This window comes from Haemaphysalis longicornis, unplaced genomic scaffold (genome assembly GCF_048455015.1).
Source record: "Haemaphysalis longicornis isolate Haplotype H1 unplaced genomic scaffold, Haemaphysalis longicornis Haplotype H1 scaffold_1, whole genome shotgun sequence".
NCBI lineage: Eukaryota > Metazoa > Arthropoda > Arachnida > Ixodida > Ixodidae > Haemaphysalis > Haemaphysalis longicornis.
The window spans coordinates 262503696-262522792 of NW_027526203.1; the positions used below are offsets into that span (position 1 = coordinate 262503696).

General features: G+C 47.5%; 1 protein-coding gene across 1 annotated transcript in view; it reads left to right on the forward strand.

Moving 5' to 3' along the window:
* Positions 1 to 19097, forward strand: part of LOC144145168 (cocaine esterase-like) — an 84947-nt gene that overhangs the window by 42808 nt on the left and 23042 nt on the right. Inside the window, exons 2-4 of the mRNA XM_077676678.1 lie at positions 13172 to 13312; positions 15282 to 15426; positions 17949 to 18134. Coding sequence (XP_077532804.1) covers positions 13172 to 13312; positions 15282 to 15426; positions 17949 to 18134 — 472 coding nt within the window. The remainder of the gene's footprint in view (positions 1 to 13171; positions 13313 to 15281; positions 15427 to 17948; positions 18135 to 19097) is intronic.

Genomic DNA, 19097 nt, shown 5'->3' on the forward strand with positions numbered 1-19097 from the left:
ACAAAAATGCATCTAATTTGAAACAATTTTTAAACAACACGATATTTAACGTAGCCCCCGCACTATATTACAAGTAAACCGATGGTTCTCAATAACTTCGGCAAACAGGTGTTCACCGCAGTTGGAGGCGTGTAGACGTAACGCATTGTGGAGACATGTGAATTCAGCAGCAAATACAGAAATTAAGCTTCTTAATTGGGGTCTTGCCCTCCGAAGGCATACCTGGATCATGTGGTACCCCTCGGAGGGTGACGAAATAATTTACACTTCTAAGGCTCTTCAACGCCAGTGGAAATGCCGTGCACACGGGTGATTTCTATTTTCACCTCCGCGGGGGAAAACCAGCTGCCCAGAACGGGATTCAAACTCTGTGTTCAGCAGCAAATTCCTCAGCAGAGCCAGTCATCACTGAGGGCGCACCATGGAAATGTGGGTGCTTTACCAAAGCTTGAAACCACGCCCATTCGTTTCTTCGAGCACTCTAGGCAAGACAGCCGGGGTCACTGAAGCAAGCGAATAAAGAAGGGCGCGCATCCTTCCGCGACACGCGCTGTTACGCGTGACGTTATGTTTGCCCTTTCCACCTGTTTGTTCCGTGACAACGTCCCAAGCACGGCGAGACCGATCATGTGAAGTCTCGAAGGCCGACTCCTGCGGGGAAAGCGGCGTGAACACGAAAGAAAACAGAGAGAAGAAGGCGATACTAATTGTTTTTTTCCCAGTTCGAGGTGCCATCATTCAGCTGCGGAAGAAACCATGTTTACAGAGCGTACAGCCGTCAAAACTGTTAACAACAACAAAACACGAGGTGCCTGCCTACGCACAGAGTGGAAGCTCACGATAGCTACAGCCGCATTTTTGGCGCCTGGTTATCTGCACTCACTATGCTGCCCTAGTGCACTCGGGTGCTTCAGCGCATGCGCCAGCTTGTCTTAGCAGCCCGAGCGCTATCGCAAGCTGCCTCTCTATGCATACGCTGGCACCTCTTTATTTGTTGTCGTTAACAGTTTTGACGACTGTACAGCTGTGATCGATACGGAGCTGGGAGCGCGCGGCCCACCTGCGGAAACCGCTGATGTTTCGCAGGATCGTGAGTCAAGCATTGGCGGCCGAACCAAGGCACTCGCTTGGCTAGAGCGGGGCGCTCATTTTCGCCTTTCGGCCGGCGATCGAGTTTCGTGCACCGCCGCATGATTGGCGTACGATCACAGGGTAATGCAGGCAGCCATTTACCTGCGCAGAGACATCATTTTCTTTCGTTTCATTAAGCATTCTCGGTTACGTGTTCTTGAGATTACAATACTATCCCCCGCGTTTGCTCTTTCAAGTCTGTCTGTCTGTCTGTCTGTCTGTCTGTCTGTCTGTCTGTCTGTCTGTCTGTCTGTCTGTCTGTCTGTCTGTCTGTCTGTCTGTCAGTCTCCCGAATAAATCAGAAAAGCAATTGCAGCAGTAACTGGTGCGTTACTGAAGCTCTTTGGTGAATTACCTTGCCAATTACCTACGAGAGACAACTCGTGACTCAACCGAGGGTCATTGTTGGTGAGCCCCTGCAGTGACGACGCAGCAGAAACCAACCAATAACCCATTCCCTACAAATTACTGGTGATTCACTGGTGACCAAGTCACACTAATTTCAAGTGACTCACCAATTACCCTTTAGTGACCCAGCCATGCATGGGTTACCGCTGTGTTGCGGTGTCAGCTGTGGACACGGGGCGGGAAACGTCGGCGTATCCATGTCTACAGGGCTGAGAGTGGATCACTTTTTTAACGCTGTTCGGGAACGCGGGGTTATAAACGCAGCTGGAATCATTTTATTTGTAAATCTTCCTCAGTTACTTCTTATCCCAAGCAACGTGAAGAGTCGCGCCCTTGAAAACACGGTGCGATGTTCTTCAAACGGGCAGCGGGAGCGCGAAACATTACTACGACCTCTGTGAATGATGTCACCCGGACAAAGAGAAGCACCTCACGGTCTTTGAAGCTCCCCGTCAGCCCTTTCAGGCAGCGTTCTTATTTGCTCGCTAAGACGCGGCCACGCCTCAACACGACTTGGAAACCCGCCAGCCGTGTGTCATCGGAAAGCGGCATTCCAGAATGTAACGTTTGCGCTACTGCTCTCTCATATAATGACGTGGCGCCTTCGTAGAAATGCCCAGAGAACAAAGCGGAAAAAAAGTTGAGTCGCCCGCTCTCCCGGACCTGCGAAACTGGACTCCCAGCGAAGCGGTCGAAACTTTCACTACACAACTATTGATGGGTTAATCTAATGCTTGACTGCTTTATAGGGATCGTAGTGCCAAGCGCTTTGTGGTCGCTGTGGTGCACCGTGATGTGTTCTGCGAGCACTTTCGCTGCATTTTTGATCAAGACTATCGCGTGATTGGCTGAATGGGGTCGTTGTAGCAGGCGAGTCCGAATTTTTCCCTTATAAATGATGCGCAATAACCAGTCCAGCTGCTTGGTAGATTTCGCAATGTCAGAAGTAAAGTGTACAACAGCCACTGGTGTGGCATCGTTTGTCTGACTCATGCAAATTGGCTTCGCATGAAGTTATCCACGCCTGTTTTGATGTGCTATGTTAGTTACTGTAGCCACGTTTACATCGCCCGTTACGCACGCATATATATATATATATATATATATATATATATATATATATATATATATATATATATGTGTGTGTGTGTGTGTGTGTGTGTGTGTGTGTGTGTGTGTGTGTGTGTGTGTGTGTGTGTGTGTGTGTGTGTGTGTGTGTGTGTGTGTGTGTGTGTGTGTGTGTGTGTGTGTGTGTGTGTGTGTGTGTGTGGCTTAATTTATTATCGCTGAAACAGATAGTTTTTTTCAAGGAAAGAAAAAAAGTGGAGAAATACACCTGGGTCCCACACAGCGGGTCTTTTTTTCTCAACTTCCTTTCTTTCAAAAAGCTGCATCTGTTTCAGTGATATTAAATTCACCTGCGACATTTTCCCCTTTGCTTTCCTTGAATTTCTGGCTGCCTACCCTTATTTCTGTATTAATTCAACGAGCCCCTCATTTCCCATTCTGATTTGCTACATGAATAGCGAGGGTCCCTGTTCTGGCGGTCTTGGTGCCATAGTTGGCTTAAGAAGGTTCAACGCTGGTCGACCGCTCTCGACATGTCGTAGACGCTCGAGTCACGGCCCGGGAGTTAATAAGAAGGTCCCCTTCACCACGAGTAGTCGGAGTGGCGCTGGCTACCACCCCCAAGCACAGGAAACAATTACCTTAACATAAATACCCGAGAAAGTGGAGGGGAGGACAGCCCCGCCGGTAGCGTAGTGGTCATCGCACCAGACGTGTATTCTGGAGGTCGTGGATTTGGATCCCACCCGGCGGAGATTTTTTTCTCCACTTTCTTTCTATCTTTCGAAAAACTGTATCTGTTTCAGTGATAATAAATTAACCTACGACATTTTCCCCTTTGCTTTCCTTGGCTTTCTTGACTGACTACCCTTATCCCTTATTTCTGTATTAATTCAACGAACCCCTCATTTCCCATTCGGATATATATATATATATATATATATATATATATATATATATATATATATATATATATATATATATATATATATATATATATATATATATATATACAGGGAAATCACAGTTAAGTCGACAGGATTTTTAAAAATTAGGCACTTAGATGTACGTGAAGACCATGTCTACAGAGGGGTCATGCGCCATGAACACGCAGAATGAGGTGGTAGTAATTGATGTCGGCGGCTTAATTAACTAGAATTGAATAATTAACTGTTTAGTGGCTGCACTAAGCTGGCATGTTTGCATTGAAAACTTACACGCAATCAGGTTCATTTGGCAAAATTCTTTTAGTGCATGGGTAGTCCCAGATATCGAACAGCGAAGTTTAATTGCCGTTCGCATGATTACGCATGCAAGAGGGTAAGGTCCGGCGCAAGGCTCCTCCCTTTTGTGACGTGCCTGCTGTGTACGGTGTTTAGTTGGACAACGGGTGCAGGCATAGACAAAAGTGATAACTTGCACCCTTTCAGTCTCGGCTGGCGTAATCGGAACCTGCAGTACTCGGAACCGCTATCGAAACACAGAACAAAGGGGAGGAGCTTTGCGCCGGTCTTCAGTGTCTAGCATGCGTAATCATGGGAACGGCAATTAAACTTCGCAGTTCGATATCTCGGAGTACGTTTGCGCTAAAAAAAAAATCATGCCAAATGAAACCGCGTGAAAAACGGTTGCGTATAACTTATTCTGAATACAAGCATGCCAGCTTACTGCGGTCACTAAAAAGTTAATGATTCAATTTTAGTTTTAAGCCACCGACATCAATATTTACCACCTCATTCTGTGTCCCCCTGAGCGCATAAACTCACTGTATAGGTGGTCTTCACGTAAATCTCAGCGCCTAATTTTAAAAATACCATTTTCACTCTGTCTGGTGAGGTAACCACTACGCTACCGGCGTGGCTGTGCTTCCCTCCACTTTCTAGGGTATTTAAGTTAAGGTAAATTTCCTACACTTGGGGGGGGGGGGGGGGGGGGTGTAGCCAGCGCCACTCCAGCAACTCGGGGTGAAGGGGACCCTATTTTTAACCCTCGGGCCATGACTCGAGCGTCTACATGTCAGGAGTGGACGGCCAGCAGTCGCCCCCTAAAGCGCGAGAACTTGAAGGACCCGGCTTGTCGTCGTTGCTCGTCCAGGGTCACGGTATCTGGCCACCACAGTCACGCGGCGTCACGCACCCGTACAGAGGCTTCGGAAAGATCACCCCTCCTTCGGGTCAGGATAGAAGCTGGTTCCATCGCGTTATGAAGCCGATGTCAGTCCCATTGCGTTGCCGTTGCCTGGCCGCGAAAACGTGCACAATAATATAATATTAGAAAAAATAATGAATTAACGCATTAATTACCACAAATTAATGAAAAGCTCAATCCAGTATCTCTTTATGGGCCTTTTGAGGGGTCGCCGAGCCCTCTCTTCACTACTTTCTGTATCAACGCCAGGCTGACATTGAAACTAGTCCAGACAGGGTGCCACAGCTCTGCTGGCCAATTACTGCTCCGCACTTGTTAGATTTCACGTTGAGTGGAACTGCTTTGATTTTTAAAGACGATAGTATTTCTTGGGTATTTAGTCGCTGAAATTTTGGTCTGTCTGTCTGTCTGTCTGTTTGTCTGTGACTCGATTCAGCCAGCCGGCCAAAGTGAAGCGAATGCTGCGCAATAGCCTTATATGCTCACAGCCAAATCTAAACGTCTAAGTCCGGTGTCAGTGTTCGTACTCGTCAACATTGTTGAACAAGAACAAGACATTAAGCAAATATAAGACAGCAAATCAATACATAAGTGATATTTGCAGTGTTACTTTATTAAAAAATTCATAAATGCTTGGTTTTTGCGATAGCAAATGAAATACTACATCAACGCCAGAAAACCGTCGCCTGCTGTTGCCAGCGCTACCTCCTGGTGGTATTTAAGAAATCAAATGGCAATAGCAACGAAAGGTGCCATTAGGTGGGATACACGTTCCGCTTGGAACGCTCGTGGAGTAGCGCAACGTGGTGCTATGAACGTTGTAGTAAAGTGCCTCAATTCACGCGCGTCTCCGCCGTACGGGAGCGCTGGCATCGAGACACCCGACTTGGAGCAGTGGAACGCGGTAAATTTAAATTGACTTGAGCAAACCTCTAGCATGTTATCTTGGGTGGAACGAGACGGGAGAGGAACAGTATGAGAGCTGAGCGGGAAAGACAAGGGAGGCCTTTACTTGGCAGGGGTGCCAGTCGACTACCGTCTTTCGGCGACATTTGCAACGAAAGGAGCAGATGCGCGGCCATTTTTAAAATATCTCTTCAACTAAAGTTGCCAGATACAAAATTTCTGCTCAAACATTCTCTTACTTTAGCGCTATTTTCAGAAAAATGCCTAAATATGCAGGTTCCACCAATCTCACCCAGCCATTCACAATTGGTGATGCCCCACACCCTAAATGTCCGCGTGCCTGTTTCCCTGCAGTGCACTGAACCGACTATATATCATGATCGGATGGCCAAAATGGATAAATTCCGAGGCGCAGTGTTACATCTGACTAGATAATTCGGGTCCATGCTGTGACATTGCGCAATGCAGGAATGACGATTTGCATAGCGTGATATAACAGCGCAGATCCCACTTGTGAGTCGGACCAAATGAAGCGAAGCGTTATGCACGAAATGTTGTCCCTTGAGGGCAGCAACTGGTCATTAATGCACATTGTGGCCAAGCAGACGGGCAAACATTTTTTAGAGTGCTAGTCATAGTACAGAAAACTATGCTACTGAGTGATTCCGGAGCAGTGGCAATCTTAGGGGTGTGTGACCAGACGGGACGCCGGCGAAAAAGGGGCGCCGACCTGCACTCAACGCTCCCCCCCGCCCCCCCTCCCCCTCTCCCTCCTTGTTCCCTACACTCGGATCTGTCTTGCGTCCAGCAAAAAAAAAAAAAAAAAAACTTCGGCGGTTAACTTTCAAGTGGGGGAGAAAACGCTATGTCCAAATAATCCCACCCAAATTTCGCACCCGAAGCGAGGGTGCAAAGGTGGAATTGGCCTTCCGAGAAACCACCCTGAGGCTTCGGGCGATCGTATTCACAAAACTTACTCAAGTGCAACTTTTGGCTTCCTGACACTTACGCTGCAAGTGCGCCTTGTCGCGAAGTTATCGGCCCAAAAAGTAAGGCGAGGCACAAAATTGGACTAATTTGATTTTTGAGCAAAGAAAGATTTTTTTATGCTATTGTTTCTGTGCATGGATGTGGAAAAAATTTCGTACAATGGTCTGGCTACTTCGGAAAGAGAGAGGTCGCGTTTCCAGGGTGTGGCATTATTTTAAAGCCAGGGTTGGTATTATTTTAAAAGAGAGGAGGAGAATAAACCTTTAATTATCGAGCAGAGGCTGGTGTCATGAACTTCACCCCGTGGAAGGCGAAGTTCATGAACAAAAACTTAACAAAAACTTTATTACGCCAACCCGTGGCTACAGCTATCTCCTCTTACGCACATTTCTAAGCAGAGCTGTTTTTTAAAGACGGAAAGGCTAAACTTACTGGTGTGCGTTGAAAGTTTTAAGGAGAAACAGAAGAGACTGAAGAATTCCATTTAACGTACACGAGAAAGCCTAATTTTCGCATTAGGCTAACAGACCTTACCTCTCCTGACAAACTTCACGTGGTCTATAACATTACTTAAGGAGGTTGTGCTCATATTGACAAGGATCATTTGGCCCCGCTAGACTTTTGCCCATGTGTGTGAGGAAAAGTGGTGCGCCAAACTTTCTTCACCCCAGACCACAGCTGAGACACTTTTATACATCACCGAATATATTCACGATTATAAAAATATTACAGGTGCGTTTTCTATGTAATAGCCAAAAGATGCCCCCGCTAAAATGTCATCAAGTTTAATGCTGAAACTTTGCCCTGAGTCATTATGTTACCTGAGGTGTCTGCCTGGAGCTAGAGCACCTGCTGTTTTAGTTCTTTAGTACTAACCCCCCTTCCGCATTTCGGCGAGGTTTCCGTGTCTGTCTGGTCCACTGCACAGCATGTTCAACCAATGAGGAGGCGCGCGTATACGTGGTACTGTAGAAAAATCCCTTATTTTACGGGCGTATTCTACAAAAAAAACAAAAACAAAAAGATGCTTTATCGGTCCCGTCAGTAGGGAGATCTTATTCCGGCTCCTGCTATTTGAGAGTAGCGATAGCACTGCTTGTTTCGATTTAATGCCCGTCATATTCGTGCCTCTAACACTCGTTCATTGCTTATAAAGGCTTAAAATCAGACAGTCAACAGAAGGTTTAAAATAAAACAGAACAAATCATACAGTTAATCAGACAATATTGGGGCTTCGCTAGTGCGCGCTAGCTCCTTGGCGGATAACTGCAGTAGTCTGGCATTTTGGTTAATATAACCTTCTTTTTACTGCAAGACTCTTTTCATTTCGGCATTTTAAGCAGAATTATCTGCTTGAAATGTGCATGGTTTGTGACGTATCTGGCTTCAGACGGCGTCAGGAATGAGAACCTAACATTGATTCGCGGTCCCCCTCGGTGGCTATGGTGTTGTGCTGCTGAGCACAAGGTAGGGGGCTCGATTCCCAGCCGCGGCGACCGCTTTTCTGATGGAGGCGAAAAGCAACAACGCTCGTGTGTTCGAGATTTCGGCGCACGTTAAAGATCCCCAGGTGGTCAAAATGCATCCGGAGCCCTCCACTACGGAGCGCCTCATTGCCTGCGTAGCGTCGGCGCGTTAATCAATCGATCGATTCGCGGTCCGCGTTGCAGGCTTCAGCCAACGAAATACATAGCTCGCGTGAATGAACTGTCAAAGACAATTGTGTTTTATGATTAGACATCCTCCTTAAAAAGCGAAAAGAATCAATCGCAAAAAAGGTAATTATAAAATATATAACATGCCTTCTTAAAGAAAATTGAGAGACGCGCGAATGCGCCGATTCTTTGCGCACTAAGTAAACGCGTCTACGAACGGTCTAAATGTATACCGATCCGTGATTTATGAGATAGATATACTGTTGCATTCCTTCTTCACGATCGATGCATCTATTGTCGTATCCACAACGGTTTCTTTTTCGCGATTCTCAACTGACCCCTTTAGCACAATGGAAGCCCGGCTTCACGCGCGTAGAGCCGTTTTAGCGGGTAATTGTCATGTAATTTGTTTCGGGATACTTTTGATAACACAAGAGTTAGAGCCGTTTTCTATGAGGTCAGAATTCATCCAGAGCCCTCCACTACGGCGCGCTTCATTGTCTGTGTAGTGTCGGCGCATTTAAACCTCATAATCAATCAATCAGAGCCCTTTTCTGTAATCACACTCCCTCCGTAGATTGCCATGCTTCACTGCAGAACAGGCAATGTGGGGAAGCCAGCAATGCACAAAGGGCGCCAAATGAGGTAAGCCCGGCCCTGTTCCGAGGAGTTTCTCGTTATTAAGCAACTTATGCTGCCAAGAGTGGGATATTCGCGTCTCAGGCTATGCAATCTTACTGTTACAAGCCACTTGTCACACTTATGTATCCTTTTTATCTGCGTAGTTTCTAGAGCAGTCGCTGATGCGGGACGCAATAGACGGATGAAACATGTATAAGCAAACGTTTCGTCCACGTTCGCTTATTTTCGCGGGATTATCACGTTAATAACTAAATTTAAGCAATTGTCATATCCGTGATTGTAGTCTGCTGCATGGCGCGGAAAAGATCACAGATGTCCTCAGGCGAGATCATTCTGCAATATTAAACAACAACAGCAACAACAACAAAGGCATGCTAGCTTACTCCAGCAGAAGGACACTATTTCCGTGAGTTGTCCTTCGATAGTGTCCACTTGCGTATGAGTGTACATGTATATTATTAGCTGGGAGTTCTACAATGGTTCCCTTGAGGGTCGCATTTGTGTCAGCGATAACTTCAGTTTTTTTCTTGAAGCTCTGCATTGTGGCTTGGGAAACTTATGATGGATTTTCAGTAACACGTGAATTAAAAACATGTTTTTTTAGCCTTGAACACCTATAATCGCTCCAAACAATGGCAGCGTATCAGCGCTCACTTAACTCGTTACCCCGGAAAATTGACCGATTTTTAGGAGCCTGAGAAAACTTTTTTTTTTCTGCTAAACATATTGGTTAGGCGCTCATTTTCGCGACTTAAAATGCACATAATTTAACGCCTTTTCCAACAAGACCAGTTTTTAAAAAAATTTTATTTATCATAGTTGCGAAAAAAAATCAAAATCAACATTTTTGTCAAGTCGTCGTAGAAAATGATAAACAAGGAGATGCGCATAACACACCAATCGTAGAAAGAAAAATTCATAATACAAATTTTTTTAGGGAGACATTTCTAAAACACATTACAAAAAAAATGTTGACTGGCGCGGAAAGGTTCGTCAGATATAAAAAATACGTTCGCACGCGTTCGTCCCGTGCTATGCAGTGAAGCCCAACCTTCATTTCAAAATGCGCAATTTTTGGTGGTTCACTGGAAGACAACTGGCGGTTTGACATTATCAGAGGCACCAATTGGTCCACACGCACGTAAAAACCTCTTGTCAATGATTGAATTTGCATTTACGGCCAGCACAGCGTTCGGGACAAGAACACGATGCGGAAAAACCTGCATGGAGTTGAAAACGAAACTCGGTGGTTGATGCTTGTTGACGTTCACTGTCAGTTATACGTCAAAAGTTTCGGTTTATTATCACCTTTTTACTCGCTGTTGTAGCCCTGCTTGCAGGAATGAGGTGCGATGCGCTAGAACCGTGCCCTGAAAGCTGTCACCGAGTGGCTGTTGCACGATAAAAAAGTACAACACTACAAGCCTCCTGCATTTCAGCGCTACCTAACAGTTCTGAAAAAAAAAAAAACAGTACAAAACTTATTGAAGACTCCGTCCGAATAGACAGTGCCACTAAGGAGCAATGCTAGACCTCCGCAGATACCCCCGTACGGAAACGAAACTGGCCGGCGAACAGCTGACGGTGTGCATGACCGGTTTGAAGCGTTCTCTTTGTCGCAACTGATATCTGGTGACTGGGTGTTATCTTTTGACTTGAATGGGAAGTTATTGTCGCAGAAATTGGGTTAGCGTGGGATTAAATCAGGAGCGGCGTGCTTTTTTTTTAGGATCAGTAGCGGACGCTGAAGGTGCCATGGCAGATGAACTTGAAGTTTGGTAACTGCGTACTAGCGGCAATTATGAGTTCCGCGATGCAGAAACGAAACCGAAACTGTTGTAAACTGTTTGTAAATGGTCCCGTGGTAAGTAGAACTACAGCACGACTTAGAAAAACGCGCGCAAAGGCAACAAAACTGCCTAAACTCATAAAGTAGCTCTGCAAACAGGCACTGGTAGATATCTGCGACCGATTTCAGGGATTATTACTGTCAGAGTTCAAACCTGATGATTCCAAATCATCTTTTAATTCACCATTCGGGCCCTGATAACAAAAACCAAACGCTGATGCAGAGTGATTACGAGAGGCGCTCCTTCTTCTTTGGTAGCAGTGACGCGCGATGACCCGCCCCTTTTCCACACCCTGGTGATGCAAACGCGCGTCAGAAATCATGTTTTTGTTGCAAAAATGAAAACAAACTGATTTTGAAAGGGCATTTTCGGCCAGTCTCGTGTCGGACAAGCCCAACGCGCCCAACGGCTGTACTACAGCTTCGGGCGGTGCCGTACGGCTCCGGGTGGTATAGTGTGCGCCGTTTACGCCCTGGTGCATCTATGCTTATGAGTTAGTTCGTAACTTTCATTGTTTACCCCACCATTCTCACTGCTATAAAAGGATGTGCACTTAATTTAAGCGCAAATAGCTGGTTCTGCAAGCTTATAATCCTTGTTTAATATGCGTAGGATTGTGCCGGCCTCAGCCACTTGCAACGAGCGGCCCATTATACGTCATGAGTTCAGTGCGGGAAATGAACTGCCTAGTCTCTATTTTCTTAATTGTACAGCTTATTTTTTGGTGAAGTTCGCGTTAAAGTGTTGTTCTAACGAGGCAATCTTTCGAATGAACGAAACTTGCATTTTGTCTTCGTGGCCCCTTTAAACATGCCAGTCTCGGCCAGAACGTTTTAGAGCTGTTCTTCGAAAACAGTTGCAAATATTTTACTTTCTCGCTTAAGGTGCGTACTAGAACATTTGCACAAAATTTTCAGTTGCTTTTGTCTGGTGTTCTTCTGCCTGAACTGTTGTCCTAGAAAATAACCCGTTTGCAGCGAATGGGATGATGTGGGTATTTGTTGCACCCCTCACTATTCGTATTATATTGCACAAGTAGTTGTGTTGTAAAGGTGCAAGTGTGGAAACTTATTTCCATCAGCTAACAGTTTGCGGAACATCGTATGCTGCATGCATTTGTGTTTGACCAGAAGTCGAAGTTGTTTCACAGCGTACCAGATATAACAAACATGTTTGCAGTCTCCCAGGCATTTGCAGACTGAATATATACAATAATATTTCTTTCGTTGCGACAACTTGTGGGAATTACAGTGCCATGTTACCCACGTCTACGCCATAAGTAGAGCCGCAGAGAACAGGAGTTGAACCCGCAGCTTCATTAACAACACTAAACTGCCTTGATCACTCAGCCTTCGTGGCATGGAAAATTCCTACGTTTATTGCCTCCAAGGCAATTACTTCCCCGCATTGCAATGCTGCTTTAGTGGTGCAAGTTACAACCTGTAAAGAATTCCCTCAAAAGAAGTGGCTCATTTTTTATTCTCTTGCCTTGGAGTTGTGACATAGGCTACAACGCTAAATATACGCGCTTTCCAAAGGTTAATCTTTTGTGCCAACACAAAAGAATAAGATTAAGAAAAATGATCTTTATTTAATAGGTTAGAATAGCACAAACGTCTATGTGTGGCTGTACTGCTGTTTGCAGAGTATAGCAGAAAATGTCAAAATATCAAGTGCTCCGGTTGGGTTGCTGAATCGCATAAAGCATATTAAAGGGTCCCTACAACAATTTATTCAACATCTGAAATGCTCTTATACCACGGTAAATAAACATGCGCAGTCGTTAGATCAGGTGGCCATGAGATATCCAAGCAAAATGTGACTTCTCTGCGCACGTTAACAACTCCGAAACTCAGTAAAAAGATTTTTCTCCTTTCATCATGTTCTTCAATGCCCAGTTATTCTTCGTGCGCTTATGTGACGTCACAGGACCAGCTGCTGTTGGTCGACTTTCTTTCAGTTGCAGATGTAAAACAATTCGATTGCCGCCTTAAACAAAGTAGCGACAAAAGCAAGGCACAGAGTAAAAAAGGTATCCGCTCTGACGAAAAAATCATGGAGCGCCGTTACATGCTGACGATAACTAAAGCAGTACTTCCAGGCACGAAGGAAAACATGAGAGTGCTTATCATGGCCCCAAATAGTAACAAAAACAGGGAGGGGAGTATCCTGTTGGCCGGTTTGCACTAAACTGGCTGCATACAGACATGACTGAAATTAGCTACATAAACTCGCTCTTTCTCGCTGTGATGTTGAGTAGTAGTCAAGCAGTACAAACGGAAACAAAATGTCACCGTGTGCTCAGGGTATCTGCGTACCCATTTTGACCCAGGCAAATGTGTACCTCACCTTGTGTGACGCACTCTCGTGCAGCCTCCAGTGATCCATCCTGGCTGGAGCTCAGTGCTGGATGCCACTGCATTCCGGTCGGCATGCCCGCAGTTCGACTATCGCGGAAGGATTGCCGGCAACGAGGACTGCCTGTTCCTCAACATCTACACGCCGGGATACAGGGTACGCATAAATCCTACCCCACACGTCAAATCTGCTTGCAAGGGTGAACTGTCTTCTGTCTGGCCTTCAGGCTGCCGGTGGTCAGTAAAATCCCACCACTGGGTGTCGCAATACTTAGACCGCAAAATCGAAATTCAGCCTTGGTAGGGAGATCACCTGGTGAGGCGAGGTCTAAATGCACAGGTATTTAATGCATAGGGGGACACTGACGTTTGGTTTAATTACCTGTGAAATAAAAGACCAACACTTCTTGCAAAATTGTTAAGAGCATCCAAGTTAGCAAATACGAGTTTTCTCATTTCTTGTTTATTCGAGAGATTGTCGCACTAAAAATACGAAATTCCCTTTGGTTTTTTCCTTTACTCCAAAATAATTGTTTGCATATTAACCTACCGGACTGCGTAATTTACCGTAATTGCACGACTTTAAGGAACACCGTTTTTCGCTAAAAGTAGGCTTAACATTTGCGTGCGCATGACTGATCAAAACCGAAATCGGCTTTCAAAGTTCCACGCTTTTGTGTTTATGCTCGCAGGAGCTGGATACACAAGTTTATGAAGCACAAAAAAAAATTAATGCCACAGTTACGTACGTCAAATAAAATGTCTTCTGCCAGGAACGTGCTGTCATGTCTCTTACATCATCGCGGTAGAATCGGCGTCAAATTCTTAGTGCGCGGCACTTAGGCGCCCGCTCCTGTGGTTTCACGGCGACGTCGTACCTCGTCGTAACCGAGCGAAAGAAGAAGACACCGAAGACAAACCAAACAAGATAGAACGAGTAGGGAAAAGGAGGGAAGTATGGCGAAGTGTAAGGGGGGGGGGGAGAGAGCGGTGCGCCGAGTCGGCGCGAGTTTTAGCATAGCGGCTAGCGGAGGCTCACGCTATGGTGGCGGGTTACCGGGACCCGACCACGCATGCGCGCGCGGGGAGGGCGAGGAGGTTGCCCCTCAGTGGAGAGAAGGCGCGGGCATGGCGAGGGCCGGCCGGCGGAACTAATCCCCCCACCGGAACGAATTTTCACCTTCCCAGACGGGCCCCGCTACCCGCCGCCGTAGCGTTAGCGGACGGTATCCGGTATGCTAAAACTAGAGAGTTTTAACATATCGTTACCGCGTTTACGTTACCGTTTACCGTGTTTGCGGGAGTCGACTGCGCAGTGCGAGAGTTACCGCGATCGGTAACTTACCGGCACAGGCTTCACCATCGCCAGCGGCTTCCGGTAACACGGTAAACGGTAACGCAAACACGGTAACGATATGCTAAAACTGCCTACTCTCTAGTGTTAGCGTAGCGGGTAGCGTCCGCTAACGCTACGGCGGCGGGTACCGGGACTCGACTGGGTACTTGTAGATTCATTCCGGTAGCGTAGATTAGTTCCGCGGGCCGGCCCTCGCCATGTCCGCGCATTCGCTTCGCTGAAGGGCAACCGTCTCGCACTCCCCGCACGCGCATGCGTAGTCGGGTCCCGATAACCCGCCGCCGTAGCGTGAGCCTCCGCTAGCCGCTACCCGCTATGCCTATGCTAAAACTCGGTATTCTTTCCGGCGGAGACTCGCTACAAGATAGCCTAAAGAACGAAGAGGCCACCGAAGATAAAACGAGCAGGAAAGCGGATGATGAAAGTATTGCGAGAGGCGCGAGGCATGGTCCCCCGTGGCGACGCGCCATGAGACAACGCGAGTATATCGAGTATATCGAACGATCACTTCGTGAGATCACTCCAGAGTATATCGAGCGCACAAATTTCGCATTAGGGGCTACCGTAATCGCCAGCCAATATTTTTAAAATTTTTGTATCTAAGCTTACCTGCACGTTACTATCAGGGGCGCGTTAGAATCGTGCAAATATGGTATGGCAACTACCTAGGATTTCAAAACCAACGATCATGAAAGACATTGTCATAATTCTAGTGCACTTAATTATGCTTGCCAACACTGCGCTCACTGAATGGGTGCGCATGTTCCAGAATGGCCAGACGACAAGCTACCCGGTCATGGTGTTTGTGCACGGCGGAAACTTCGAGACGGGGGCGGCCAGCCAATACGGGCCACAGAAGCTCGTTGACAAGGATGTCGTCGTCGTCACTCTCAACTACAGGCTTGGAATCCTCGGTGCGTGCCATCAAATCCATTTCAAACGCACCCCGCGCTCCAGTGATGAAAAGCAGGGGGGAAAATGGCTGAATTTTTCTAGGGTGGTTATAGTAGGAAATTGAAGAACATTGTTTTATGTTGGACATCTGTTTACGTCTTTTAGCACCTTTTTGGCACCATCGTTTAAATTTTGAGGCACTGTTTTTTTAAGCGAATGTTTAAAACCACTTGAAGTGGCGTATAGCATCTTTCATTTGTGCTGCATAGTGGGCGCTACTCCTTGATTGGATCTTTTCGGTAGGCGGAGGTCTTTTGCGAGGTCCCATCTCTGCTGTTTTAGTGCTGTGCTTAGAGAGTGGGTTCCAGAGATTCTAAAAAAAAGTGCCCCCGTCGCATGCCCCCGCGCGAGGGACACGAGTAAATGCAGAGCATTGGGGGTGGCCATGTGGCGTAGGATGTGGTAGTTGGCGGTGGTAGTTGTAGTTGTTGTCGTACGGGTGCGTCGACGGCGCTTGAAGGCCAAGTACGACGAAATGCACGAGGCGTTGGAGCATGGGGAGTTTGCGAGCTTGGACGAGTTCCTGCGCGCCTTCGACGTGCGGTCCGGGGAGGAGTACTCGGAGATTCTGCGGGCTGGCGCGTCGCGTCCGTGCGTGCTTCACGCGAGGACCCCCGCCGAGAAGCGCGTGAACGCGTTCAACCCGTGGATCGGAAGGGTTCTCGACTCCAACATGGACCTGCAGATCATCCTTGGCCCCTACGCGTGCGCGGCGTACGTCGTGGACTACGTCAGCAAGGCCGACCGCGGCATCTCGTTCTCGTAACGCGGGGTCCGCCGCTCGCCGCTCGCCGCTGACGTTTCGAAGTCGTGTCTCGCTCTCTATTCGATGGATCCGCAGCTCGACGCTGACGACTGGCGGCGGCCTCTCGTTCTCGACGCTCGGGATCGGCCGCTCGACGCTGACGCTTCGCCGCTGCCTTAGCGCGTGCAGTAGAGGGAAAGGAGGTAGCACCTGCTGCTGCAACGCCTCTTTCAGCGCCGGAGCACGCGCATGCGCGCCCGCACCTGTTGTTGAGAGCGGACAACGCCGAGGGACGACGGGTGACAGTGCGAGTTAAAGAAATGCTCTGCATTAAAAAAAATTACGCCCATCTACCCGCGAGGGAACCCTGGTGTGATGCGACGCTTCGGGGGGTTCAATTGGTGTTTCCGTTGGGTTGATTCTCTAAATCGGGTGAAACGTGTTGTGACGCGAAGTCGAACGAGAGCGAGCGCTGACTGAACCGCCGCAGCGCGCTACCCGCTTTATATTCACAGCGCCTGAAGGAGAGGAGACAGCGGAGGAGAGTCGCGCATGCGCGCACTTGCGCGACGGGAGCGGAGCGAAGCGCGCGCACGCAGCTGTTGTTTATGATAATGAGACGGAGTGAGAGTGTTGCGCACAGCTGTCGGAGAGAAGAGCGGAGGAGAGTCGCGCATGCACAGGTGGCGTGCGGACGCCGCCGATGCTGACGCCGACGCAGGAGGGTCATGCCTCAGAGCAAGAGATGCGTCGCATCTAAAAGGTTCCATACTCTGCTTTGCCGCAGTGTACCTGAATTACCAATTGGTGCGTGCAGGGGAGGAAATCTCGCGTATGACGAAGCCCGACATAAGATTAGAGTTAAAATATGTGATCGTGCAACGCAAAGTGCCATTCTTGCATTGTGCAATGCCACACCACAGACCAGATATTTTGCATCATATCTTATGCTAAGTGTCGTCATTGGCCTACTTGGCCTTTTTAGATGTATGGACAAGTCCTTTAAATTTACTGTGGGGAAGCAGCCTCATGAAAATTGTTTAGAGTGTATACACGGGTCTAGATGCTGAGGGAGACGTGAATCTACCAATTCCACCTTAGAATGCCCCCCTTCACGTGATACAGCTATCCCATAGATGGAACAATCGGGGGGAAATTGTTTTGGCATCATTCCAAACATATAGTACTGCTGCTCTCATGTGAACGATCACGCTGTCGAACCACCTGCATACTTGTATGACTAATTCGAGCGACGTGAGGGGACTGTTCCGAGGCCACACAGTCATAGCCAAAACTGGCGGGGATATCTCAGAAGTGGTCGTTAATATGCTTCACCGCAGTAACACTTTGTATGCAGTGGTGCGCCCTTTACAGGCCACCTGTGTGATGTTTTGGACATTAAGCGCGGCTAAAAATGGGCCAATGGGCCCGGCCAGTCCATACAGACTGGATTGACACGTTGGTGTTGGAGTGCCTGTGCCCACAGGGCAGTAGCAGACTGAGCGGAGTAAACTAGGAATTGTCAAAAACTGGAAACAGCTCAGGGAAGTGTTTTGATAACAGTTGAATGTGGAATATAAGGTGTGTGAAATAAATATCACTGAAAATAAAACTTGCCTTTATTAAAATTCAAATACACAGGCTAAATTTTTGTGGACTCTAGGCAACTTGTGTCCTTTCAAGCCCAAGCAGCGAGGCACCAACTCGTACATGCCCTCCCCCATGCTGCCCACGCAGGCTTCCTGAGCACGGGTGACAGCGTGTGTCCGGGCAACCTGGGCCTGCTGGACCAAAACCTTGCGCTCAAGTGGGTGCGCGAAAACATTCCCAACTTCGGCGGTGATCCGGCACAGGTGACGCTTTTCGGCCAGGGCTCGGGTGCCGTCAGTGTCTTCCTGCACATCCTCTCGCCTCTAAGCCAAGGTACGGGCTGCTATACCATGCCACCCTGTATGCTGGGGGGCGGAGGCCGGTTGCGAAAACATACCGCTAACGTCACAACGTCCTATTCACGATAGAGGAAGCTGCAGATCACCTTTAGAAGGAACTTTTAATAAATAATTTTTAAAGTAAAAGTGCAAGAGCATGTTATTGAGGCAGCTCCCGTTGTTTCATCATGGCTTGAAGCCTTGTTCATCCATCTGCACTTGATGGGAGGTACGGAGGCGATGCGAGGCCTCTTCACCGCTCTTCTGCGGCAATTTGTAGAGATGGGCGCCAAAAACTGCTGTGCCAATAAGTTTAACGTTTTGCTCTTACAGAATTAACAGCATAGGGGAGTCCCTACGCCTTGGTAAAATTGTTTTACCAAAGCCGTTCCAGGAGGTAAAAATTTGGTAAAGATTGGGCTATGGATCTCAGATGGAGATTCTATTCTCAGCGGTTTAATGGATGGTGGTGAGGAAAACTGCGAGTGGGCGCAAATCTATAGACAACCGTAAAGAGGAACTGGGTCATCTTAATGGCTACCATCGTTACAATTTAAATGTGCTAGCGATGGGTCCAGTACATGGCATGTATGCACGGCTAGTGTCTCCAGGGCTAATGCAAATCGTTAAAAAACCACTTCATAATATCAATATACTATACCCTTTGCATGAACGATTGATGGAAGTGCCCAAGGTGGGGCCTACCACATCGCACGTAAGTAGCTACGGCCACCTACTTCCAGGCTAGGCTACCGCATTGTTCACTTGATTGTAACACAGCATCATTGCTCAGGGACACTAGCAGGTACAGCAACAGTCATGGCACTGGTCAGACGGCAGTACAGTCGTCAGCGTATGCAAGAACATGATCGCCCTATCGCCACTTTAGTTAGAAGCATGTGTCCAGGTCAGCTGTCTCTTACAGCTGAAGCCAATGTGGCAACGCTACTAAGTTCTA